General features: G+C 43.5%; 1 protein-coding gene across 1 annotated transcript in view; it reads right to left on the reverse strand.

Moving 5' to 3' along the window:
• LOC123521792 (zinc finger protein 699-like) overlaps positions 1-13121 on the reverse strand; it is a 31686-nt gene extending 18565 nt beyond the window's left edge. Inside the window, exons 1-4 of the mRNA XM_045291157.1 lie at positions 12913-13121; positions 8253-8312; positions 7251-7345; positions 4058-4306 (exon numbers count right to left, since the gene is read on the reverse strand). Of these exons, the coding sequence (XP_045147092.1) occupies positions 4058-4060 (3 nt within the window). The 5' untranslated portion in view covers positions 4061-4306; positions 7251-7345; positions 8253-8312; positions 12913-13121. The remainder of the gene's footprint in view (positions 1-4057; positions 4307-7250; positions 7346-8252; positions 8313-12912) is intronic.
• Positions 13122-26253: the final 13132 nt, after the last annotated feature.

Genomic DNA, 26253 nt, shown 5'->3' on the forward strand with positions numbered 1-26253 from the left:
AAAAAAAAAAAAAGAACATTGTTAAGTAATTGTAGATGTTGAACCCAAAAAAGGTGGAACAGATGACTACAATACTGAAAATGTTAACAAGTATTCAGATTATCAGAGAAAATTTTTAATATTTACTTTATATATTAGGGTAAAACAAACAAACAAACAAACATACTCCTATTGAGTGAGTTCTGACTCAGTGACCCTATAGGACAGGTAGTACTGCCCCTGTGGGTTTCTGAGACTAAGTCTTTACCGCAGTCAAACCCTGTCTTTCTTCTGTGGAGTGGTTGGTGGTTTCCGGGTGGTTAACAGTCCAACAAGTCATCACAATGCTGCCCCGGCCCCTCTAAGGTGTGCCTGCCCCAAGCCGTGGAATGTTTCATTGTCTCATATGCACGTTGGACACTGAATAAAGAACATTGAAGAATCAATACACTTGAATTGTGGTGGTCGCAAAGAACATTGGAAGTGCCATGGGCTAAAAGAACAAATATCTCTGTCCTGGAAAAAGTACAACTAGAGTGCTTCTTAGAGGAAAGGATGGCGAAGCCTTTTATCATCTACTTTAGGCATGTTCTCAGAAGAGACAACTCCCTGGAGACATCATGCTTGGTAAAGTGAAAACCCCAAAACTAAACTCACTGCCATCGAGTCAATGCTGGCTCATCACAACCACTGTGGGGTTTCTGAGACTTTAACTGTTCACAAGAGGAGAAAGCCCAATCTTTCTTCCACAGAGCTGCTGGTGGTTTCAAACCACTGACCAGGTGGATTATAGCCCAATGCATAACCACTGTACCACCAGGGCTCCTCTTGGTAAAATGAAAGAGCAGTGAAAAAGAGAAAGGCCCTCCACAAGGTAGATTGCCACAGGGGCTGCAAAAATTGGCTCAAATATAAACACAATTGTGAGGGTGGTGCAGGACCGGGTGGGGTTTTGCTCTGTTGCACATACATAACTAGGAGTTGGAACTGATTCAAGGCCACCTAACAACAACAACTAGAGTTCTAGATCATATGTAAACGATTCTATTCCAAAGAAAACACGTTTAAATGTGTCTCTGCAATCAGTGGATGGCTGTTGACAAGTTTAAACCCACTGCTATTGATTGGGTAGACTCCAACTTATAGAAACTTATGTGGGGTTCTCGAAGCTGTAAATCTTTACAGGAGCTGATAGCCTCAACTTTCTTCCATAGGAGCAGCTGGTGGGTTTGAACTGCCCAACTTGTAGTTAGCAGTTCAACCTGACAACATCATATGAAAACCCCTTCATTTTGATGTTAGTTATCTTAGTTCAAAAGGAATTTGTACCTGTGGTAGTTACATAATTTTGTGCCAACTTGATATATACAATGTACAGGTGGAATCTAACCAGTCAATCAGGCCAGACTGATGGTACCTCCATGTGGGTGTGGCCTTCTTATGAAGATCCTGGGAACCTCCCTTTCTCTCTCTGCCTTCACCTTCCTGCTGTTGAGTCACTTGGAGAGCTGCCAGAGCCATGCTGAGACCAGCACTAGTGCTGTGATGCTCCCACTGCCATTGGATCCACAAGACTTTTCACCCACCAGCCTGTGATCTTCTTGCATTCTGCATCATTGAATGTGGCTGTGTGAGTGTGAAGAAGGACTTATGGATTAGTATCAGACTTATGGACTTGAGTTGGACTGTGCTGGGATGTTTTCCTGATATACAATTACTTCTTGATATAAAACTCCTTCTTATTCATATTTCTCTAGTCAACCTGGCCTAACATAGTACCTAATCTATTGTTACTTGGATCTTAGAAATTTCTATTTAAATTCACTAGAATGAGCACTGTAAAAGTAAAACAGTCACAATCCAGGGTCTGTTCATTACAATACAGTTAACAATAAGAACACAACACTAGGGTCAACTGTACATTGACTTCTGGAGTTTTTATAAGAATTTAGAGTTAAGTCCTCTATGTTCTGCTTTAATAGAAATTTAAGACCCTATGTGTGTCACTATGTGTCAGAAACAACTTGATTGCAATGGCTTTATATACTGTTATGACAAGATCACCAGCATACTATTAAAAAGTTAGTGTAAATTCCACACTATTTTTTGTGTAAGAAACTAGAGGAAATAAAAAAAATTTGCTTGTTCGCAATGAACATTAGCAAGATGCTTCACACCATAATAAAGTTGGTTATTTAATGGATGCGAGGTGACTGAAGGTATCCATCATCAAAAAGAACACTTCAAGTTCTATTGTGAAGTACAACACTGTCAATCATAGGACACTATCTACCTATCTATATACAAAGACCGCAAATTAGTATGACTGTCATTCACATTTATGAACCAACCACTCATGCCAATGATAAAGAAACTTAAGGGTCTTACCAACTGTTATAGTCTGAAATTGATCAACTCAGCAATCAACATGCACTGAAAATTATAATTATAATTTGTAATTATAAGTAATTGTAATTTGATAGAACTATAAAGAAGGATCCACAGCTGGAAAATACAGCCTTGATGGCAGAAACAATGAAGATCACATGTGTAGGGGGAGGTCAGATGTGCAGGCATTCTCTCCCCTGAGGGCAATCAGTTGCCAGACTGCTGTCTCATTCCCACCACAGGGTGGGCCTGCTCCCTGCCTCTGGGGACAATGGACAGGCTCCTGTAGGAAGAGTTTTCACCCTAATGATAATGGTTACTATGGAGACCCAGAGACCACCCCCTAGACCACCCCCTCATTACTGTGTAACCTATAGTGCAGCTCCTCCCTGTGACGTATGTCTCTACCTGTAATTAGTGGGCTGACTTGCCCCCAAAAGGTATATAGGTGTGAGTCAGCAATATAGAGCTCTCAGACCTCTCTGATTCTCTCTGGCTCTCCTCTCTTCCCCCTCTCCCTTGTTCCCTTGCCCTCCTTCCCTTCCCCCTCTCTCCACGTGGACCACCAAGCTGGGCTGAGGTGAGCAATGCTACCATGTAATATGTCTGACTGCATTATTGTAATATCTCTCATGCTCTCAATGACTTTAATATAATACTTATATATCTCAACCGTACAATTGTGCATTACTGAACCCAGAAGTAGTATTAGTGAACCTGCGACTAATGGTGGGGGCTGGCCATTTTAATTTAATACTACACACATGATAGAATTTTGCAGAACCAACAACTCGTTCATTGCAAATACCCTTTCCTCCCCCCCACAACGTACATAGCATCTATATAGTGGTTCAAATTGACTATAACTGTGTTCAAGAAGCTCAATGTCTCCAGTCAGACCAAAGCCATGGGCCAACTCTGAAAAAAAAACCACCAAGTGTTCACATGCAAGTTCAAAGTGAAGCTGAAGAAAATTAAAACAGGTTCACAAGAACCAAAGCAGGACCTTGAGTCTATCTCGCCTGAATTTAGAGAGCACCTGAGGAATCGTTTTGATGCCCTAAACATTAATGACAGAAGACTAGGTGACTTGTGGAATGATATCAAGAGCATTTTAAATGAAGAAAGAGGTTATTTAAAAGAGGTTATTAAAAAGACACGAAAGAAATAACTAAAATGGATGTCAGAAGAAACTCTGAAATTTTATATCTAGCGCCGCTAAAGCAAATGAAAAATATAACAAAGTACAAGTACGAGTAATTTAAAAGGCATGGCTTGAGAAGAAAGCAAAGCAAAATTAAATATGCTAAGGCACTGGTTCTCAACCTTCCTAATGCCCAGACCCTTTAATACAATTCCTCATGTTGTAGTGACCCCCCCAACCATAAAATTATTTTCATTGCTACTTCATAACTATAATTTTGCTACTGTTATGAATCGGATGACCCCTGTGAAAGGGTCATTCAACCCCCAGAGGGGTCGTGACCCACAGGTTGAGGACTGCTGGTATAGAGGAAGGGCCCAGTGAGAGTAGAGCAAAGCTTTAGGATGCCTCAGAGGACCTCTGTACCATCTCTTTTCTGCACTGAAGAACCTCAGTCTCACAGGACACAGCTGCCCACTCCCCACCAAATTATATTAAGCCCTGCCCACTTACAGTAATAGCAACTCAGTTCTTCATAGAACTCACCATTTTCCTTGCTCCAGCTTCTGAAAAATGTAGAGACTGCTGTCTCTAAGACCAAGAAGCCACTTCAGCAAGAGGGATGGAAATGGAAGCAGAGCACTGAACAGTTTGGAAGCAGATGGATAACATCTGTTGCACCACACACCAGTCAAAGGAGTTGAATTCTCTGCGTGTGACTTATAGATGTGCAAGATGGTCGCCCAGGGTACCCAGTGATCTGGCCTGGACTAGTTCACCCAGCACACTTGAGACCTGAAGCAGAAGAATGGGAAGAAAACGTTGTTGAGTAAGCAGAGAGTGACATGTTTTTAGTTCCTCCCAGGTGCAGGCAAATGTTCCACTTGATAGCATTTGCATTTAAGGCAGAATGGCTCCAGCCTCCAGAACACAAATCTGTATGTATTCTTCATGCCCCTCCATGGGCCTATTTCTCTATAGAGGAAGGAACTGACTTATCCCAGAATAGGAGAAGAAGCCAGGTTTGCTGGAACACTGGAGCCTGATTTCCTCCAGGGAGTCAGGGTCCAGTGATGAAGTTGTGGGTTCACCTGCGTAGCTCTGTCCCTTATAGATCAACACTTTGCTGTTGTCAGGTGCTGTCATGTCAGTTCTGATTCACAGCAACCCTGTGTCAAAGCGAATGAAAAACTGCCTGGTCCTGTGACATCTTCTCATTTTCCCCCTGTGCTTGAGCTTACTGTTGTAGTCATTGTGCAGATTCATCAGTTAGATAAGATTTTTAAAAATTCTATTAGGCATCTATTCCTTTTTTAAAAGTTTTATTAGCATATAATTCACCTATCAGACAACTCAATAGTTCAATCCCATCAAGAGTCGCACAATCATCACAATGAGTTTTAGAGCACTTTCTTCATCCTTGTGCTCATCAATATCAGCTCCCCATTTCCCCCAACTTCCCCTGCCAGACCCCCCAGAAACCACTAACCCAGGAACTATCTACACTGATTGATATTGCCATGGGTACATTTCCAGGACGAATCCGTTTTTCAAGTTTTGTCAATGAGTTCAAGTTTCTTGCATTTTTAACTATGTGCGGTTAAAATCCTTCTATTGTGCTTTTAAAGGAGCCCTGGTGGCACAGCCGCTTAAACACTGGGCCAGGCCAGCCTTTCTTACCCATGAGCCCCTCCAGGGGAGAAAGATGAGGCTGTCTGCTTCCATAAAGATGATACCTTCAATATCCCCAAGGAGATGTGTTACTCTGTCCTATAAGGAAGGTACGAGGCAGAACCGACCTTTTAATGTTTTGTTTGTTGTGTTTTTAAAAGGTTTCTTCATTTCATTTATACCATTGTTACTCATAATTGGTTGCTTTTTCAAATTAACATCTTTTGCAATAAACATTTCTTTCTTCCCCTTCAGTTATTTCCTGTCTTGCTGGCTTTGTCCTCACTAGGGCATCACCAGCCCCTAAGATGTGGAGACCTCTGCAAGGGTTCCTGAACACGTCCTTTGTGGTTCAACCCTATAATAAATCCAGCACCAAAAAATCAGAAAATCGTTACGTTTTCTCTAAGGAGCATGTCCTGCCTGTTGCCATTTCTTTTACCCTGCTTCTCCTCCAAGGGGACTTCTAGACTTTCATCTTTAAGTCTCAATATAAATGTTTCCCCTGACACATGTTTATACCAAAGTCTCAAAGCTTCCTTTTATTATTTTATCTAATCCCCAAACCAAACTCACTCTCATTGACTCCACCTCATAGCAACCCTACAGGGCACAGCGGAAGTGCTCCAATAGATCTTTACGGGAGTAGAAAGCCTCGTCTTTCTCCTGAGTTTTACCCAATAGTACACTCTAAATGTAATCCATCTCTTTATTTCTATAATTAGTATTTCCAGCATAAACTAGGAGCTTGTTTAGTGCATAACATCTTAAACTACAAGTAGAATTGCTAAGTCACAATCCACACTGTGAAACTGACCATGAGAGCTCATCCCCGTATGGATGGAGCCGCTGGTGAATCCCTCTGACTATGGACCAGGAATGGGAGAGGCCTTGTTACCACAGAGTACACGATGGGGCGAATTACTGCAGGTGTAGTTGTGACACCTTGTCATTTGACCTCCATCTTGATCTAATGTGTAATTGCTCCAGTTGTCAATGTTTTATTTTTGATGAGGTGTTTCTCTGTTTCATCCTGTCATTGTTGTTGAGCCATTTGCTAGTGTTTTGTTTTGATTTTGTATGTTTTTCTGTATATGAAACCCAGGATGGGTAAACTTATAGAAACAACAACTGGATTAAGTTTCAAAGAGACATGGCAGAGGAGGTTTATGGGAAATGGGAGCTAACAGCAAGTACAAAGAAGAAGAAATGTCCCGGAATTGATAGTGGTGATGGTTGTAAAACTCTTATGTGAATGAACTACTGAAATGTATGAGATGTGAACTGTATGTTGGTGAAATTTTTAAAAACAATTAATTAATTGGAAAAGGGGGTGGGGGGAGAAAGCCCAAAGTAATCAGTATAGTTCTAAATGAACTGCTGCTCTTGCCTCCTTCAAACTGGCTTACACAACTCTCCCCCCTTCTCCCACCCACCCTTTTTTTTCTCTGCTTTGAACATCTTAGATTTTCTTCAAGGAATAGATGATCTTAGGTTCCTGCTACCTCTGGGCTTTACAACTCATTTTTCACAACTGAAAACCCTTTCCAGCCCCCCCACAACACATGCTCTCAGCCCCCCACAACACACGCTCTCAGCCCCCCACAACACACGCTCTCAGCCCCACACAACCATGCGTGTAGCCGAATGAAACTAATTTCCTGAATCTTCACTTAAGTAACTTTCTTCATCAAGAAGTCTAATCTCTTGGGTAAAGTCCTTTTGATTACAGATATCAAAGATGCTCCTGGGTTTTTATTATTTATTTAAAACTGTGCTAGACTTCAAGTGTGTGGGCAGATACAGTACATCTCGCTTTCTTGTTCCTTCTGGCCCACGACACTGATCTCAGATTGAAGACACAAAAGAGTTCACCTGTTGCATATACTCTTGGGCAGCACTATCTAATGGGTCTTCCTGTGATGACAGACATGTTCTGTTTCTGCCCAGTCCAATATGGTAACTATGAATAGTGCGATTGGAACTAAACTTTTAATTTTAGTTTTCACTACTTTTCATTTAAATGGCAGCATCTGGCTAGTAAACATCACAGCTCTATTGAACTTACCAGACAACTAAGTGACCAACATGGCAGAGAGGGTGTGAAACTGTCATTCCCATAATACAGAGCTTCTCCGCTTTTTGGTCACATAGGGAACAGAACTGGGGAAAGCAAAAGCAACGTCCAATTTAATTGGTTTGTATTTGCAAGAATAAGGCTAATGCTAACTCAAACTGGATTTACTTCACTCTGGAAATGGCAATGGCCTTCAAAGAAAGAAGTGGGTGGGAGTAACTGAGGGGATAGAGGGGGCATTTGAAGTGAGACCTGAATTAGAAGAATTATTGAATTCCTATGGTTAAAGCTTTTCTCTAATCATAAGAAATATCTGGTGCAGGAACTAAAAGGCAGTAAAATTTCTGGCATTTTTGAAAACGTTTTAAATACATGCCAGTAGTTTATCTAACACGAGGGTGTTCTAAACCTAAGTCGAGAGCTAAGCCTAAGCATGAACATGTAGGATTTGCAGGACAGCATAAAAAATGTAGATGTTATGCTACATGATTGATGGCTTGCTTGGTTTACAGTGTTTGAATGTGTCTTTGCTGCTGGATGGAGATTAGACTTTCTTGTGTCAGAGAAAGAAAAGAAAGTTCAGAGGCTGCTTTCATAAGGAGGTGTCTCAGAGAATATCTTAGATTATTTATTTTAATCTAATGAAAGGGTGCTGATACCACTAACTGGTTGGAAGGTAGATCTGTTCATGGGGAGAATTTAAAAGTTCTGTCTTGCATATGTTAGATTTCAGAGCCCTGAGTTTATTGCTAACTAGGAGCCCACATCTCAACCTGCATGCTGTCTTCTGGCCACAAAGAATCAAACTGTGACTCCCGAAACTGGTTCTTTTCTTATTTCGGAAGCTTCGAGCTCACTGAAAGGAAGAACATGGTTCTTGGGCTGTATTAGAACTTTAGGAAATATAGGTTGAGATTCTAGTATCTCTTAGGTGGTGAACTAGAAAACCAGTGTTGGGTGAAGGTTTGGATTTAACACAAGTGACAACATTACCAGTCATTTGTCCAAAGGCTACTCCAGTCCAAAATGGGAGTCCTTTTAGAATACTGATCTCTAGGGAAAGAAAAGAAAATAAATGGCACCAGTTTCTACCCAATTGAGCTTACAAGTGGTATACAATGAATGTTGTGATAACTGCAATATTTCCATATTTAACAAAGCAATTACCTTCTCCACATACTGGTTTTCAACAGTGAACTTTTAAATATGATTCCAAAAGCATAAACAAGAAGAGACAAAAGAGGTCAAACTACAGATGGTGTGCATCACTCTTTACTAAGTGACCAACAAACTGGAGTGGAAGAGACAGTGAATCCCCTGAGAGGTGGGACTCGACGGGGCTGCTTTTGTTTTCCTGGGACCTGTAAGGTTTCCACTTTTCTAGCTGTTTTAGTGGAAAGGGTTCGACTTTTCTTTCTCTAATGGGTTTTCCCCTTACACACTCACTTTGGCTTTGACAGACTTTACTGTACTTGGGAACCATCTGTCTGACTCCTGAGAGTTTGCTACCCAAGGTGCTCAGCTAAGCTCAGTTCAGCCCAACTCACTGCCATCAAGTGGACCCTGACTCCCAGAGACAGAGCAGAATGCCCTGAATGCCTCTCCCAATAAGGCAGAGCAGAATGCCTTGGGTGTTCCTGAGACTGTCAGTCTTCACGGGAGCAGAAAGCCTCATCTTTCTCCAGTGGAGCAGCTGGAGTTTCAAACTGCTTATGATTAGCAGTCCAATCAATGCAGTCCAATCAATGCAGTCCAATCAAGCAGTCCAACCCACCAGACCATGAAGATTTCTCAGGGTATACTAGTGGTCTTCAAAAAGTTCCTGAAAATTTTCCATTATCTTTTAATTCAATTTTTCACACAAATATTTTGAAGCTCCCTGTACAAAGGTGGTAAATATGTACAGATAAAGCACTTCAGAAATGGGCAAGACCATGTGGGGTAAGTACCCAGTGATCTACTTCCATAAAGACTGCACCCCAAGAAAACCCTATGGCACAGTTCTATCTGCACATGGTGTCTAAGTCTAAAACAGTTTCCATGGCACCGAGCAATAATAAGTGCACACCCAAAAGGCTTGAAGAAGGGATGCAAATGCAATCTTCACACTAATGTTCACTGCAGCACTATTAAATAACAGCCAAAAGTCAGTGAGGGGGGTGGGGAGAGAAAAGGGGATAGGTATTGAGTTAGTTAATTGTGCCAGCCTGGCCAATAATCACATGTGGGGCTAAATGAAAGGCGGAGGGATAAATGGGTGGTGAGCCTCACCTTTCTAGTTCTCGGGTCTCTTGTTTTGTGATGGTTGCACCGGGTGCAGCTGCCTTAGCAGTTCCCTGCTTCAGCTTGCAAGATTGACTTCCTACAAGACATCCCCAAGAAGAAGCTACATGGACCTATCCCGATGCAGCCCTGGGTGCTGGAGCAGCCGTGTGGAGACTCCTGCTAGTGCTGAGATGCTTATTCCTTCACTGACTCAGCTTTCCTCCTGCAGTCGGCATCATTGCCTCTGTTTTGTGAGGTGGAGGACTTTGTGGACTGGGGTTGGGTTCATGGGTTAATGTTGGACTTGTGGGCTTGGGCAGCATTGGGTTGGGATGTTTTCATGATGCACATTTTCTTTACATAAAACTCTCTCTTATACATGAGTTGCTGTGGATTTGTTTCTCTGAAGTACCTAGACTAATACAGGTATGGAGGGAGAGACATGACACAAATATCCAGTAACAGATGCATGGAAAAAGAGTGGAATATTATTCCAACATAAAAAGGTAAGTTCTCATAAATGACCTACAAAGGTACAATGTGCCAGGGACTAAAAAGCAAATCTTGTATGATACCACTTATATGAAAAATCTAGAATAGACGAATGTGGAGACCAGGGGCAAACAGGAGGGAGGAAAGGAGTTAATGCTAACTAGCACCAAGTTCTGCTAAGGCAGACGGAAACACTTGGAAACTGACAGTGGTAGCATGTGCAATAGGGTTGAAAGTAATGTTACTGAATTGCACATGTGAAAATAGTTACAACAGGAAAAGGTGTTACATATTATAGTGTATATTTATATTAACTAAATATATATTTATATACCATATATATATATATATATATATATATATATATCACATAAACACAAAAGATAGCATGAAGTGACACCATTTAAACAAGGAAAAGAAACTTAAGTTCTTGGTTGGACTGTGCAAGTGAAAGAAAGAAATTTAGATACTATGAAGAAAGAGAGAGGGAAGTAAGTATTTTAAAAATTTAATACGAGCCTTAGACTGTACTAACCAAGAGAAATAAAACCACGTTTGAGGTACTGCAGTGTATCAAGAATGGGCTTCTTAAGGTGGCTGGACTTGGCTCTGCTTGTTATTTATTAATTGGAGGGAGAAAAACAAACAAACATAACAACAAAAATCACATGAATTCTGAGTAACAAGAAGGGAAAAAAGTATGCCGATGGCACTAGTGTTCCTAATGATTTCCCCAAAGGACATTATAAATTGAGGTACTTTATATTTGTTCCATAGGGTTTTCAATGGTGTGAGCTTTCAGGAGCAGAACACCAGGCTTGTCTTCCAAGGGACATCCTGGATGGGTACCAAGTGCCAATCTTTTAGTTAGTAATCTTTTTTTTTTCCTTAATCATTTTATTGGGGGTTCATACAACTCTTATCACAATCCATCCATCCATCCACTGTGTCAGCACATTTGCACATTTGTTGCCATCATCACTCTCAAAACATTTGCTTTCTATTTGAGCCCTTGGTATCAGCTCATTTTCTTCCTCCCTCCTTCATGAACCCTTGATAATTTATAAATTTTCATGTCTTACACTGACCAATGTCTTCCTTCACCCACTTTTCTATTGCCCGTCCACCAGGGAGGGAGTTATATGGAGATCATTGTGATCGGTTCCCCCTTTCTCCCCCAACCTTCCCCTAGCCCTCCTGATATTGCTATTCTCTTTAATGGTCCTAAGGGGTTTATCTGTCCTGGATTCTCTGTACCAGTGTACATGCTCTGGTCCAGCTGGATTTTTAAGGCAGAAAAGGAATCATGAGAGTGGGGATGGGGGGCATTAAAGAACTAGAGGAAAGTTGTACGTTTCATTGGTCTATACTGCACCCTGACTGGCTCGTCTCCTCTCCACGACTTAGCTAGAATCTTAACCTCTTTCGCCAATCAGGGACTGCCTACTTGATTCGTCTACTTTGTAAAATAATTATTTCAAAAGATGAGGTACTTTTTGCAACACTGTAATGTGGCTTACCCTTTAGCACTTATGCAAATATTTTGATTAGTTTCATTATACCTGCCTCCCATTTTGCCCTCATTCCTAAGAAGTGCTGTCCTGACATTGGGAATAAGAACATTTTTTTTTTCCTCCAAGAAGGCTTCAACTTCTTAAGAAGTGGTTCTTTGGTAGCAAAATTTGTGGTTCAGTCAGCAGCATTCACACACTCTGGGTATGTGATCTCTATAAATCTCTCACTGCTTATATTAACCACTACATTTTATATCAGAAGAACTAGGGTTGACTGTATTGTTCTTCACACAATGATGAAAATTTCTCTCACAGCCAATGAAATTCCTCAAAATATGCTTATTTTCCTCCTAAAATTGGGACAAATATGATCCTAAATATACATGCTAGTCCCAACTCACAATTCTTAATTCTTCATCTGTCTTAAACAGCTACAAACATTAAAGGGAGGGAAGGGGTGTGCTCCTAATAATCTTCATTATTGTATGACCAGCACTTCTCAAAAAAAGCTCACAAGACAAAAATAAAAGCACTTTGCCATGAGTCCATTCTGACTCATAGCCACCCTGTAAGGAGAGTAAAATCACCCCCTCTTTCTCCTGCAGAGCAGCTGAGGGTTTTGAACTGCTAACCTTATGGTTAGCAGCCCAAAGTGTAACCACTACCCCACCAGGGCTCTCTACAAAAAAAAAAAGTGGATCCATACTAGGCTAGAAAATTGTGATCACGATTATGCCCTTCAAAGTAAAAACAAACCCGAATTTCAATTCAGAGACTGTTCTTTACAGGTATTGTCCATGGGCAAGCTATTTGCTTTCTACAAGACTGTTACTTTTAGAAAAAGGTGCACTCTCAAGAGATTAGGAAGAAAAAAAGATGGATCGATATAGTGGGTGCAACAATAGGCTCAAACATAGGAACAGTTGAGGATGGTGCAGGACCCAGCAGTGTTTCTCACCATCATACACAGGGTGGCCTTGCATGAGATCACGGTGTCGTTTTGTAAATAAAAGGTGTAGTAGTTTAGCACCGTATGCAGCACAGTGTCCTGCCCTCCTGTAATACACAGCTCAATAAATGGTTAAATATACAGACAGGCTGCCAGGTGATGGAGGCACTGTGCTGTGATTGCTGTTGTGTGTATGTTAGAGAGTGATGGCAGATGAGGCTGAAGAATTGGGGGTTTTACGAAAGGAGAGGAAGTCAGCGGCATCCCGGTGAGCCGCAGGCTGGCGCGGGGAGGAGCGGGATATTTAGACTGGTCAACGACCCCGAGCATCCCTGAAGACCGTGACTCAATTTTCCAAACTCCCGGGTGACGGCGCTGGCGTTGCTGGCTAAGCAGCACACTTTGGCTCAGCGACGACTCGAACGACTTTTACCTGTTCACGCGTGCACCGAGACACAGGTCCACCCCACCTGGCCGGCCGTCCAGAGAGCAGCCGGGATCTCCGAGGAGGCGGCAGAGCGACCGGGCGATGGCTGCAAAGAGGGGGGGGGGGCTCTTCCGGGGCTGCGGGACGTCGCGAGGCTCGGCAGGGTGGGGACCCCAGAGAGGGCCGCGGAGCGGGAGCGACTCCCCGAGACTCCGAGACCAGGGGCTGCGGGGCCACCTGTGCGCGGACCGAGCCGACCAGCGACGGAGGCGATCCCACGTCCCGGCGGCGCGGGAGCGCGCTGGGCGGAGCCAGCCTCTCAACGGACGCCCACTTCCGCTTCCGGCCCCGCCCCTCGGTGTCACCGAGGAGGGCTTCCGTGCGCGAACCCGTAGGCCGCTAACTAGTGGCCGTGGGGTTCAGGGGCGCTCCCTCGTAACGTTTAGGCTTGGGCCACTGCAGCCCTCATTTGTCCTGTCGAGATAAGCTTGGATGCTCTTAAAACCATCTGTGAACAGGAAGAGTCGGGAGGGCGGCGCAGCCCCCGGCAGTATTTCGTTAGGTCGCCTGCGGCCGGAACCGTCTCCAAGGCACACAACAACAACAACAACATACAGGAACAACCACCACCACCTACAGGAACCGAAACGCGGACTAAAGGAATCAAACACATGCCCGGAGCGCAGGGAAATGGGCATTTGCTGGTTTGGTCAGTTGGGCACAGACGTTGGGCTGCTCCCCGCTGTGTGAACCCAGCAGTCGCGCTGGGGGAGAAGGTGAAATGTCCACCTCTGTGAAGGTTGGCAGTCAGGGAAGCCTTGCAATCCTACTCCGTCCTATCGGGTAGCGAGTAGTCGGTAGCGACTCGAATTTTTTTTAAGAAATATACTTTCTTTATTCCTCCTAAATCTTTCCCGTCTTTCGAATTGCTAAAGTCTCCGGTTTGGCTTTGGTTTCACGGTTGGTTACCAGGCATCTTTCCCAAAGGGGTACAGGCCACAGATTGTGCGAAGCCAGCCTCATCTCTCCAAGGGCTGAAAAACCCGGCGAGCGTTTTCCAGGGTCAGAGGTCTGAAGGGAGAAATAGTGCTGGGGGCCAGTGGGTCAAAGACGCACCTTTGAAAAATGACTATCGTAATAGTGTTTGCTTTGTCCTCCTATTTACACACATACAATGAAGTGCTGAATGTGTACTCATCTTAAATGGACAACTCAGTGAATTTTTATATCTGAATTTATGCTCCTGTAATTTATATTCATATAAACGCTGAGATCAAATTGGGGAAATTTTGACGCACACATGACGATTCACTCCTGCCATTTTCCAAGTTAATATTTGCCCTAGGTGTAATCAGTACTTGGAACATTACTGTCAGAGACAACATCTGTCCATTCTTGGCCTTTGGTTAACTGGAATAATAATGTATGAAGTATATGGTGTCTGACTTCCTCTAGTCAGCATAATGTCTGGCACGATTCATCTATATTGTTGTACAAAGCTGTAGTTTGCTATTTTTGTCACAGTATTTTATTCCAGTGGATGATATATCACAATTATATTAATTTCTTATTATGTTGTTAAAGTTTGCATTAGAACCCAGCACATGGTCATCTTGCTGAATATTTGATGAGCACTGAAAAATAACGTGTCTTATGCTTTGTTGGAAAATATTCAATAAGCATAAATTAAGTCAAGATAATTGATGGCTGCTGTCACTCACTGCCACAGCTTCAAAAAGTCATCACCAGACTACCACTTGATGGACGGGTTGAACCCCATCCCTACCCCCCCACAGCTACCATCAAGTTGACATAAAATCTAACCACCACACCATGGTTTGCCAGAAGAAAGAACAAATCTATGTTGGAAGAAGTACAACTAGAATAATCCTTTGAAGTGAGACTGGCGAGACTCCATCTTATGTACTTTGCACATATTAATCAGGAAGAAGCAGTCTGAAAATCGACGTGACGTTTGGTAGAGAATCAACAAAAAAGGAAGACCTTCAGTGAGATTCATGGCTAGAACAGTAGGCTCAAACATAAACTAGTTAAGAGGATGCCGAAGGGCCTGGAAATGCTTTGCTCTGTTGTACATGAGGTTGCTATGGGTCAGAACAGAACGGTCCCTGACAACAACAATGATAAAGAGAAATGAGTTATTAAAAGGCATGTAAATGTGTTAGTCAGGCAGGCATGGTTCTGCCTTTGCGAATGAATGTTATTGAAAGTTTTGCCCTATCCCAAACCCTCATTGTTTTTGTAAATAGTGTCCATTTAAGTTTTTAGTCTGTACAAGTTAGCAATTCATTCTTTCAAACAGTTCTTATACTAATCGTTTAAGCATAAAAAAATAAACATACTATTTAGCAGACCTGAACATAAATAGTTTTCTTTAAAAATGAACTTCCAATTTCAGCAAACTCAATCTAACAATAACAAATACCTCTGCTTCCTGGTGAAAGCAAGAACACTAGAGTCAGAGACACCATAGGCTCCCCACCAGGACCATCCTTATTCAGGCCCCTGGAATACACCATTCACCGAGGCTCCAATGTGAAGTCATAGTTCTAATCTTGGCCCTGCTGGGCTCTGAGAGCCTCAGTGCATTACTTAATCAATCTCCTAACTTTGTTATGAAAGATTAAGAGACGCATGTAAGGTTAAATGTTATTGGGCATGTAACGTGCTCAGTTAACAAACTCAGCAAGTGATTATTTAGAGCCAAAGCCAGTACAAGAGAAATGACCATCAGTATAATATTTACTGAGCGTCTCCTATAAATCAGGAGCTGTCTCATCATTAACATTGTCCCATCATGAACCATGACATTGGTAAACAAGCATGTGAGAAAACTATTTTCATGTTACAGCTAAGGATGATAAGGTCAATAATAGACATAAATTTGCTAAAGGACACATAGCCAGCAGATGAGGAAGCTACCATTCAAACTGAGGTCTCTCACCCTGGTCTTCAAATTCATCCACACTCCCTTTCGTTCATTAGATGACCGGCTTTATTATGCAAGGCAAAACTGCATTGATAGACTAAATGTTAAGGGGCCAAAGAACAATCAATGACAGCAGGAATTAATTCCATTAAAGAGATGAGATGTAAACCCTTAAGAATGTGTTCGTTTGAAGTATACAGAAGGGGGAGGAAACAGTGGTCCAGGTGAAGAAACGGCACAAGCAATGGTCCAGAATATGGACTGTGTATGGTGGATCTCAAAAGCAAGAAAGGCCTGTTTCTACTGGTAAGCACATGTGGAAAAAATGAGATAAGGATGACTAGATGAGTAGAGATAGACTGCTGGGCCTGGAAAGGCTAAGAATTTATTTCTTGGATGGCAGAAAATAATGAAAATAAGCAGAAATACAATAGTGGCAGTGCTCAATCTGGCGGGTACAGAGCTTCAAGATGCAGGAAGTGCATGCAACCAGGTGTGTCATCACCAGGTGAAAGATAATGCTTGCATAGCTTCTTGTGCTGGGCACTGAGCTCTGCAGTTATTGAAAATATTGTACACTGGTACAGATAAGAGCTGGAAACACAGGGAATCCAGAACAGATAGCCTCTCAGGACGAATAATGAGAGTAGTGACACCAGGAGGGTAAGGGAAAGGTGGGGGGAGAAATGGGGATCCAATCACAAGGATCTACATATAACCCCCTCCCTGGGGGACAGACAGCAGAAAAGTGGGTGAAGGGTGACATTGGTTAGGGTAAGACATGAAAAAATAATAATTTATAAATTATCAAGGGTTCATGCAGGAGGAAGGGTTGGGGAAGGAAGGGGAAAAAGCTGGTACCCAGGGCTCAAGTAGAAAGAAAATGTTTTGAGAATGATGATGGCAACAAATGTACCAATGTGCTTGACACAGTGGATGGATGGATGTGATAAGAGTTGTATGAGCCCCAATAAAATTATTTTTTTAAAAGAAAAGATATCAAAAATAATACTGAGGTTCAAAGTTTAGGTCTCAGTAAGAACAGGGTGGCATTTTCTCAATGAACAAAACTTCTGTAGCCTCTTATGCAAGCCCCTTGACCTTGGAGCTCAGATTTTAGAAGAGCAAATGGTAAACAAGTACCAAATAAATACACCTGGTGACAAGTATACCATGAAGAAAAAGTCCTAATGGTGCCAAACAGGAGTACTCAGGAACGATCTTCCCAAAGAGATGCCATGAAAGCTGGAACCCAACAGCTACAGAGATGCCAGGTGATTTAGAAAGAGGAAAATCACAAATAAAATGCCTAAGAGGGAGAATGAAACTTGATATATTTCAGGCATCACAAGGACACTCAGCAGTTCCTGAGTGTAAGCTTGGGTCCAGCTGTTTCCTGGCACCCAGAATGTACCCACAAAGAAATGCCAAAGAAATTAGGAAGCTTAGAGTCAGGTGATCCAAAAGGGAAAATCTGGAAAACTGGAACATCTGAGGCACTGGAGAGGGAAATTGGAATTCCTTGGACTAGAGCACAAAGACTTGGGAGACACTATGACTCAAACGTCCAGCCCTTCACAGCACATAACACAATTATCAGCAAAGCTGTACAACCATGACCAAAGGTGTTACAGAATGCACAGTTCTGATAAGAAAGCCATGATGACATTGGTTTCCAGACACCAGTCTATTAAAAAACAAACATGGAAACACAATTCGTTATGTGGACACCCAAGACAGTCAAATCTTCCCACAATTCAACATCCTACTATTTTCTGGTTGTACCAAAAATATAAGCAACCAGTAAATGATTTCACATCTTTAAAAAAAATAGCATTTTTTTTAAATGGAATGAAGTGGGATTTCCTCTTTCTTAAAACTGTTCCTAGAGCTACTAAAAAACTTGCATTTACAAAATAACTGAGAAAAAGATTCCTCAGAATTGTACAAGGGAGATAGCAGGGCCCACTGACGAGACGTGGTAGATAAACTTGGCTTCTTTTTCTCATGCTTCATCAGAGGCTGGGCTCTCCTCTTTGTCATTTCTCCATTTTCTACAGCTACTTGTTTAGCTACTTCAGCCTGTTCCCTTTGCTCCCCCATTCCCTTTGGCTTGCACTTGTTTTGTCTGAAGATGTATCCTTTCCTGCTGCCTTTTTTGGCATCATCTCCACTTTTGCAGGGCCAGGTTTTCCTGACAATAGCGCTGATCTCTTCTGGGGCTCTTCCTTCACCGCCCCTTAGGCCCAGCTGACCTGCCTTTGGGGCATCTTGGCTGTGGGGAGGGTGCTTGCCCAATGCCTGCGGACTGCGGTGGACAGAGAGCTTTCTTGAAGCTGGGTTGCCTGGACTTTGCCCTTCTGCAGGCCGCCCACAAGGCCAGGACCCGCAGCGCGGGCGATGGAGGAACCCGGATTTATTCATTGTTCTGGCAGGATCGCTGACATTGATTCCTTCCTGGAAAGAGGGAAGCTGGTTCATGAGTTTGGGGCAATGATTCCACACTTTGGTTATGTGCACTTTGAAGGCAGTTGGGAGGAAGAAGTAACCTTGGAGAGGGGAGAACTTTACTAGTTTGGGAATCACCAGTCCTAAACCTACAGAAAGGAAAGGAAAGGAAAAGAAAGTCATCTCAAAGACATTACAGAAGCAGAAGAGAGGCTCTTGAATAATCTCCCAGCACCCTGGCACGTTAATCCCCATCATCTGTGAATGATATCCTGGGGGGACAGAAAGTGAAGCAGAAAGCAGACAATATTCAACAGTTCCTTATTATTTTGTTTATTATTAGACTGCTTTCAGAGACAAAAGCCTTACCGATGTCTTTGCAGCCAAAACCTAAGAGCAACCCCAGAGGAAGGACTGGTTCAAATGACTATTCTGGTCTGGATGTGCTGTCCCCATTTTAACTAGGCACAAGTCAGGAATACTGGCGCTATTAACAATGAAATGGCCGGGCTGGGCTTTGGTGCCACTGTGTTGCAATGAGCTGGAGTCAGCCTTCTGTCCCCTCCTCCTCTTCACCCCCCACCCCCCAAATGTCAGCATTGTGAAGAGTCAGAAACCAAGAGCCACAAAGAGAGGCCATGCTGAGAAGACAAGAATGAAACAAATCCCCCTCAGGAATGCAGTGATAAGTGTCAAGTGGCTGCAGAGGGACAGCATCTAGAACAGCTCCAATTAGCACAGGCCTGAGGCAGGTTCTGTCATGCCTGTCACTGCTCTGTGGGACTGGTTATTGTCCTTAGGACAAGCACTCTTTTATGTAAGCACATTTGTGGGGTTTTCTAATGTGCCCCTACTAGACCATTCTCCTTTATGATAAACCAAACAAATTCCACCAGGAGACATCTCTCAAAATCTATTCTGTTCCCCCTTTCAACTGTGCTTTCCCCCGCAAATATGTGTTACAATCCTAATGAGGCTGTCTACTCCCATAAAGATATACAGTCTCAAAAGCTCACAGGGGCAGTTTTTTCCGACCAAGAGGGCCACTCTGGGTGGGAATCGACTCAATGATTCGACTCTATAGCAGTAAGGTTATACATGTCAACGTGACCCTGTTTGGAAAATTGGACTTTTGTTATATGAATGAGCTCATGCCTGAGCAGGGAGGTCCAAACCTAACCACTTTTGAGATATAATAACAGCAGAATAGAAGCTGAGGCACACACAGCAGGGAGTGGGGAGAGAAGGGAAATACCAAGGAACCAAGGAACTCCTGGGTCTACTGGCAAAGAAGGGCATTCTTCTTGAGCCATCCTGAATTTGGACTTCCAGCTTCTTGAACAGCAAGAAAATAGGGTTGTGCTCTTTAAAGTCACTCCCTTGTAGTGCTGTTTGTTATGACAGCCCTAGGTAACTAAGACCCCTTTATCAGTTCCTTGGGCGTCTCCGGAATTTTCCACCATAGTCTTTGCACTTGCTGTTACTTTGCCCAGTCCTTTGTATAGATGCTTCTGACTTGTCATGCAGTCCACAGCCCGATCTATTCCTTTGAAAGCCTCTGGCTCTCTTCTTCAACCTTCTCTACTACCTTTGCCCTCTCTTATATCCTTCATTGCATATATACTATGTGAACATCTCATCGTGTATATATATGAACCGACTGTTTAATATGTACTTCTCTAACCTTGGCAAGTTCAAGAGACTAGAAAAACATGTCACAGGTCACTACTGCATCCCCAAAATTCAGAACAGTGTCAAGCATGCCACAAATACCTGTGGCCTGATTAAACCACTGTTGAAAAAAGAAGAAAAAAATGCTTCTAAAATGACGGAAGCTACTTCTGAATGCTCAGAAGTGCCAAGTCTAGTTTTTACTGTGCAAATTAAGGATTCTACAGGCCCTCAGAACCAAGGCTGTGAATGTTGCTTCTCACCTTCTGTGACTGCATCTCTGCACAACTCCGGAAGGAATTCAGCATTCCGAAAGGCCTCCCCTGAGTACTTAGTGCGGCTCTGTGCCCCAGTTCTCTCCAGGCTGCCTTCATTCTGACTTCAGGGAGGCTCTTGCATGTATTTCTTTTGCCTTCCATTGAGCCAGGCTTGGAGTCAGCACTCATGGCACTTGGCCTTCTCTTCTAAAAACAAAGCTTGGAAAAGTATTTGGCTCGTTGAGTGTTTTCTGACTAATGACAGTTAAATCACTTACTGGCCCCATCCCCAAAGCAGGACAGCTGCACACAAGCTTTGAGGAGGCTCTTCTAGAGCGCCAATAGAAACACTGCACTCAACCCCATGGGGTTCAAAGTTGAGTCCACACACCCTGTTGAGATGAAGGGAAGAGAAAGCAGGGGGACTGTAGAGCGGTTCACAAGCAAAAGTACTCAAGAAAAAAAAGAACAAGAAATCAAAGACTTTTTTCTGCTCTTGGAACTCTGTAATTTTGCAGAGTGAACCATCAAGTTAAAGAAATGGCTTCACACCAGTCACTGTCTTCAACATAGACTTGCTTTTCTTATTATACTTGAACATATCTTCCATTGAGCTATATATTTTGCAGATAGTAAATGCAGTTCAAGCACAGTATTTTGAAGCAAACCTTGATTAACTGGATGCTTACAAAATGGGTCAATATCTTTGCTTAACTTACTACAGCAAATTAATTTTTTTTCCTTTTAAACACTGTAGTGTCTCCAACTCCCCATTATTATTGACCTAATTCCCTGACCCCCCATCTCTTTCTCCTTTCTTCAATATGATCAAATAATTCTACTGAGTAAGTAATGACTAAACAAAGGACTTTCAAAGTTCCCCAAATTCTAGGAAATTAGATACTGATGAAAGAATACCAAGTAACACAGTGGTTACCTTCTTGGTTGTTAACTGAAAAGTGAGTGGTAAGAACCCACCACCAGCTTCATGTAAGGAAGATGTGGCAGTCGGTTTATGTAAAGATTACAACTTTGGAAACCCAGGGGGAGTTCTTCTCTGTCCTACCGGATCACTAGGAGTCAGGATCAGATTCATGGGGATACCAATGGTTAAGTGTTAGACTACTAACCTGAAAGGCTGATAGTTCAAACTCACTCAGTTTAAACTCATCAAAGTAAGGCCTGAAGGTCTGCTTCCAAACGATCATTGCTTTGAAAACCCTGGGAAGCAGTTCCATTCTGCTCATATAGGGTCTCCAAATGTCAGAATAGACGGGATGACATCACAACAGATACTGAATTCTCCCCATCCATACAGGAAGCTTGGATTTACTTCTTGGCCAAATGTGCCTCATCTACAGTAGTCTCCCATCGATCAGTGGGGGCTCCTGAGTTGCTACTAAGTTGAATAGAAGTATGTTTGAACCCATTGTAGTAGCCACTGCTTCAATCCATCTCACTGAAGGGTTTCTTCTTTTTCACTGACCCTCTGCTTTACCAAACAGGATGTCCTTCTCCAGAGATTCACTCACTCATTGTCAATGACTAGATGCCAACTCATGAGATCCTATAGGACCCTGTGATTCCAGAGATTAGTGGGGATGAAAATAACCTGGCTAAATCCAGAATTTATTTGGGGCATGTGGAATTGATGTTGTTGTCTATGTGACTTCTGACAAGTTATTTAACTGCTGTAAGCTCAAGTTGCCATCTAAAGAAGGAAAATAGTAGAGCTTACTCAAAGGGGTGTCATGAGAGAAACTGGAATGTTTCACAGGAAAGCACAACATGTACATGTCCACTGTTGCCATGATACACCAGTGGTTCACCTTTCATGGATCAGAGACCCTGGTGAGAATCTATTTCAAGGCTAAGCAAGCAAAATCAATAATTCTTTCCCTAGAAGAATTCAAAACCCACAGGTTAAGAAACGCTGAGTGAATACAGACTCCTGTGAACAGTGAGGGCCAAGAAACGGGTACTGACAGCATAAAAAAATCCAATCCTCTTTCAGTCAAGACAAGCTGCTTACATTTAGAAGTTAAAATTGTGTTTAAAGCACTCAGCTCCTGAGTATGATGAATCTACTTTTGTATAGTGATTCCTGGATCAAGCCTTTCGATGCAAAAAGCCTTTGGTTAAAGTTGGGAGAGGAAAAGTCAAGGCACTGAAATAGAAACACACATTCATACTTGACAGTTTTGGAGCCAGGGAACTAACAAACGAATGATACTTGACTTCTTATTTACAGTTACTCAGAGAGGTTATGATAGGCTAAAATTGTAGCCCAAACTAAGATCTATAGTTATTTTAAACACACACACACACACCCTCAAAAGGTCCCCAAACCATTGCCATCCAGTCAGTTCCAACTCATAGTGACTCTATAAGTAGAACTACTCTATGGTTTCTAAGGCTATAATCTTTATGAAAGGACAGCACCCCACTGTTCTCCCATGGAGTAGGAGTAGCTGGTGGGTTGACTGCCAGCCTGTTGGTTAGCAGCTCAACCACTCCATTACCAGAGTCCCTCATATGCATAAAAATTAATCCCAGAGTTTAACACTGTACATTGATTGACTTAGACAAAGTTCACCAATAGATGAAACCTTAAGAGAACAGGCGGATGGGGAGGCATTACTGAGGATGGGGTAGAGGTTGGCAGAGATGGGGAGCTTGATCCTTTGTGAACCCAGAACTCAATCTCAGCATCCAAAGAAGTGGACCAGCCAAGTCTTCAAGGTTTCTGAATGAGTATGGGGGAAACCAGCCCCTCACACTATCACAGGTCCAGTAGGTGCAATTGTATGGTTATGATATATAAAGATGATAGTAAAGTCATAGAGAATAAGAGAGATAGAAGAGAAGGTAAAATAAAGGAGTCAGACACATTTCATGCTCATGGTAGCATGCTCACCTCCTGGACCGCCATGATCTCACCCGCCAGGTCTGTGCATAGTGCGGGCGGAGGAAAGGAGAGAAGAGGAGAGAGAGAGAACAATTTATTTCTAACCAAAGCTTATGTATCTTATGGGGGCATGCAAGCCCCCTGATTATGGGTAAAGACATTCTCCTCTGGGACCATGCTCCAAAAGTCCCCCCATGATGTCCAGTGGTTGGTCTTGGAGGAGAGGACTTGGGGTGGGAGACAAGGGGCCTGGGAAGGCTCACAAAAGCCTGGGAAGGGGCAGGGCTCTCCAGGTCCCCTCACCTGCGTGAAGACGTAGAGCCAGCTACCGTGTCTACCGCCAGCTTCATCTTCTAAATGCCAGTGTGTTTCTCCTGCTCCGAGAACTTGTCAGGCACTCAGTGATGTCTAGGACCTGCAGAGTTGATTAGAGGCATGGGGGGGTGTCATGCCACGTGGGGGTGGGGAGACTGAACCCATCTACTCACTCATATCCAGGACTGGTCTGAGGATGGGGCATGACATACCACAAAGGGGTGGGGGGTGGGACCCCACCTAATCAATCAAATCTAGGACCTGCAGGTTCAAGTTTCAGGCCTCTTGGGGACAAGGGGGGGATGGACGGACAAGACCCTGTCCGAAATATAGCAGTGTCCCCTGAATTATAAGTCACCCCGAATCCAGCAATAGGTCTTGCTTGGAGGTCCCACGAGCACCCCTTGTGCCCCCCCATCTCCCATGGAAAAGTCTCACTATCCCTCCTGGGGACCCTACAAATCCCAAAGAGGAGTCACCTTAGTGCGCCACCACGTGCAGATCCCCAGGTGGATCCCCCTCCGACCCCCAAGGAAGATTCCAGAACATCATGATGACATGCCCTCCCCTGAGTCCTCCACCTGAGGACAGGCAGGTCCCTCTTGGACTTCACAAGAGGTGCTGGCTCTTCGGAGCAGTCATGACCCTCAACAGGTCCAGTGGAAACCAGGTAAAGGGAGCTGGAGGGGTGAGGGAGGCAGCCCGGCACCCCACAACTTGCCTTTGAGGTTCCCCTTCCCAGGGCATACTTCTTGCAAAGCAGAAGGGCCCCAGTCAGAGAGCAGAAACCGCCCCCAAGGGGGCCCTGAACCCCATAAGAAGAGGAGGGGGGCCCCAGTTACCTTCCTCTTCTGAAGGGCCCTGGGTCCAAGCCCTCTAAGCCACGGGGAGCTACAGGCAAGGCAGGCAGGGACCAGTGGGCTCCACTCACCATGAAATGTTTCCAGAAGTAGACCAAGTCCTTCACATTCTCCAGCAAGTGGGGGCAGAGGGGGAGGGCAGGGGGCAAGGACAGGTACCTCCCACATGTGCCTGGTTCTGTTTAGGTGCACTTGAGTCCCCTGACTCGTGGCAACCCCATGTGATGTCATCTTTTAAAAGATATATCTATCTATCTTATCATGCCATAGTTCCATCACCTCAGCAGAAATGTACAATTTGCTACAACAGTTTCCAAATTCTTTTTCTACACGGGCTCCTTGGCATAGTCTCCCCTTCCCCCGCCCTCCCACTCCATCCCTGTAGCCCACTAACCCCCCCCCCCAAACCCTTACTCTCCTTGCTGCCTCTATAGCAGCGGTTCTCAACATGTGGGTCGCGACCCCTTTGCGGGTCTTAGGCACTGAGATACTGCTCCTCTATCGGTCTTCAGGCGGGTCCGCCCACATGCAGATACGCCCATACATGAGTACCCATGTGAAGACTTATGCATGCTACACCATGCTTCAAGACAAAATTTCATTTATTTGTCATTAGAAATAAATATTTCACAATACATAATTACATATTTTTGTGATTAATCATTATGCTTTAATTATGTTCAAGTTGTAACAATGAAAATATATCATGCATATCAGATATTCACATTAGGAATGATAACAGTAGCAAATTTACAGTTATGACGTAGAAACAAAAATAATTTTATGGCTGGGGTTCACCACAACATGAGAACTGGATTAAAGGGTTGAGGCATTAGGAAGTTTGAGAACCACTGCCCTATGGATTCATTAATCCAGAGCTTCATATACCAAAAAATAGGAAAAGGTCCAATAACTTCAAGAGGGTTATCTCAAAAGACACGACACCTCTAAGATACACCCTAATATGGACAAGCAACCAGATCAGGCCAGCCATGCATCGTAGGGGGATCCTACTGACACTGTTTTAACTGTTCAAGTCAGACATACGCCTTTGATCTTCTATACTCCTCTCTCCAAGCTCTCTGTTTAGTAAACCCTGTCCTCCCCTCTCTCAATTGCAGATAGAGGGATGTGACATCTCAACTTTTTAAAGATCATTTTATTGGGGGCTCTTACAACTCTTGTTACAATTCATACATCAATTGTATCTGACATACTAGTACATATGTTCCACCATTCTTTTATAGACATTTACTTTCCATTGAGGCCTTGGGATCAGATTCCACCCCCCACCCCCACCCCCGCACTTCCTCCTCGCCCCCAACTCAATCTTCGTGGCCCCTTGATATAGATTGTTAATTATTTTCAAATCTCACTCCGACCGCTGTCTCCCTTCCCCTCTGGTTTCTGTTGTTCTTCCCCCTGGATGGGAGTGTGTGGTTATGTACCATTCATTGTGATCAGTGCCCCCCTCCCTCCTCACTTCTCCCTTCCTTCCCCTACCCTTTTGGGATCTCTATTCCTGTTCCTGGGTTCCATGGGGTGTGAGTTTTATCTCTTGCCTGTACCTATGTACATGCTCCCATCCACTCCAGAGTGGGAAGCAGCACTGGTGTCAAGATAATGGGGGGTAAGGAGCCCTCAAGGGATCAGAGGTACATTGCGTGAGCCATTAGTGCTCTACTGCACCCTGATTGACTCATCCCCTCCCTGCAGTCCCTCTTTGGGGGAATGTTCCATGGTCCACAGATAGGTTTTGGGTCTCATCTCCAACCCCCCTCCATTCTCATGTTGGGAGCTGCTCTGAAAGCAGAGGCCTGTTGGTTCAAATGTGGACGTGCAGACACAGCTCTCTCACGGTCAGATTGTCTCTCTCACGGTCAGATTGACTTTTGTGCTTTAATGTTATTGAAAACATCAGGTGCTTAGCCTTGGGAA

The sequence above is a fragment of the Echinops telfairi genome, unplaced genomic scaffold (genome assembly GCF_000313985.2).
Source record: "Echinops telfairi isolate 266 unplaced genomic scaffold, ASM31398v2 ScPeMD7_62;HRSCAF=233, whole genome shotgun sequence".
Lineage (NCBI taxonomy): Eukaryota > Metazoa > Chordata > Mammalia > Afrosoricida > Tenrecidae > Echinops > Echinops telfairi.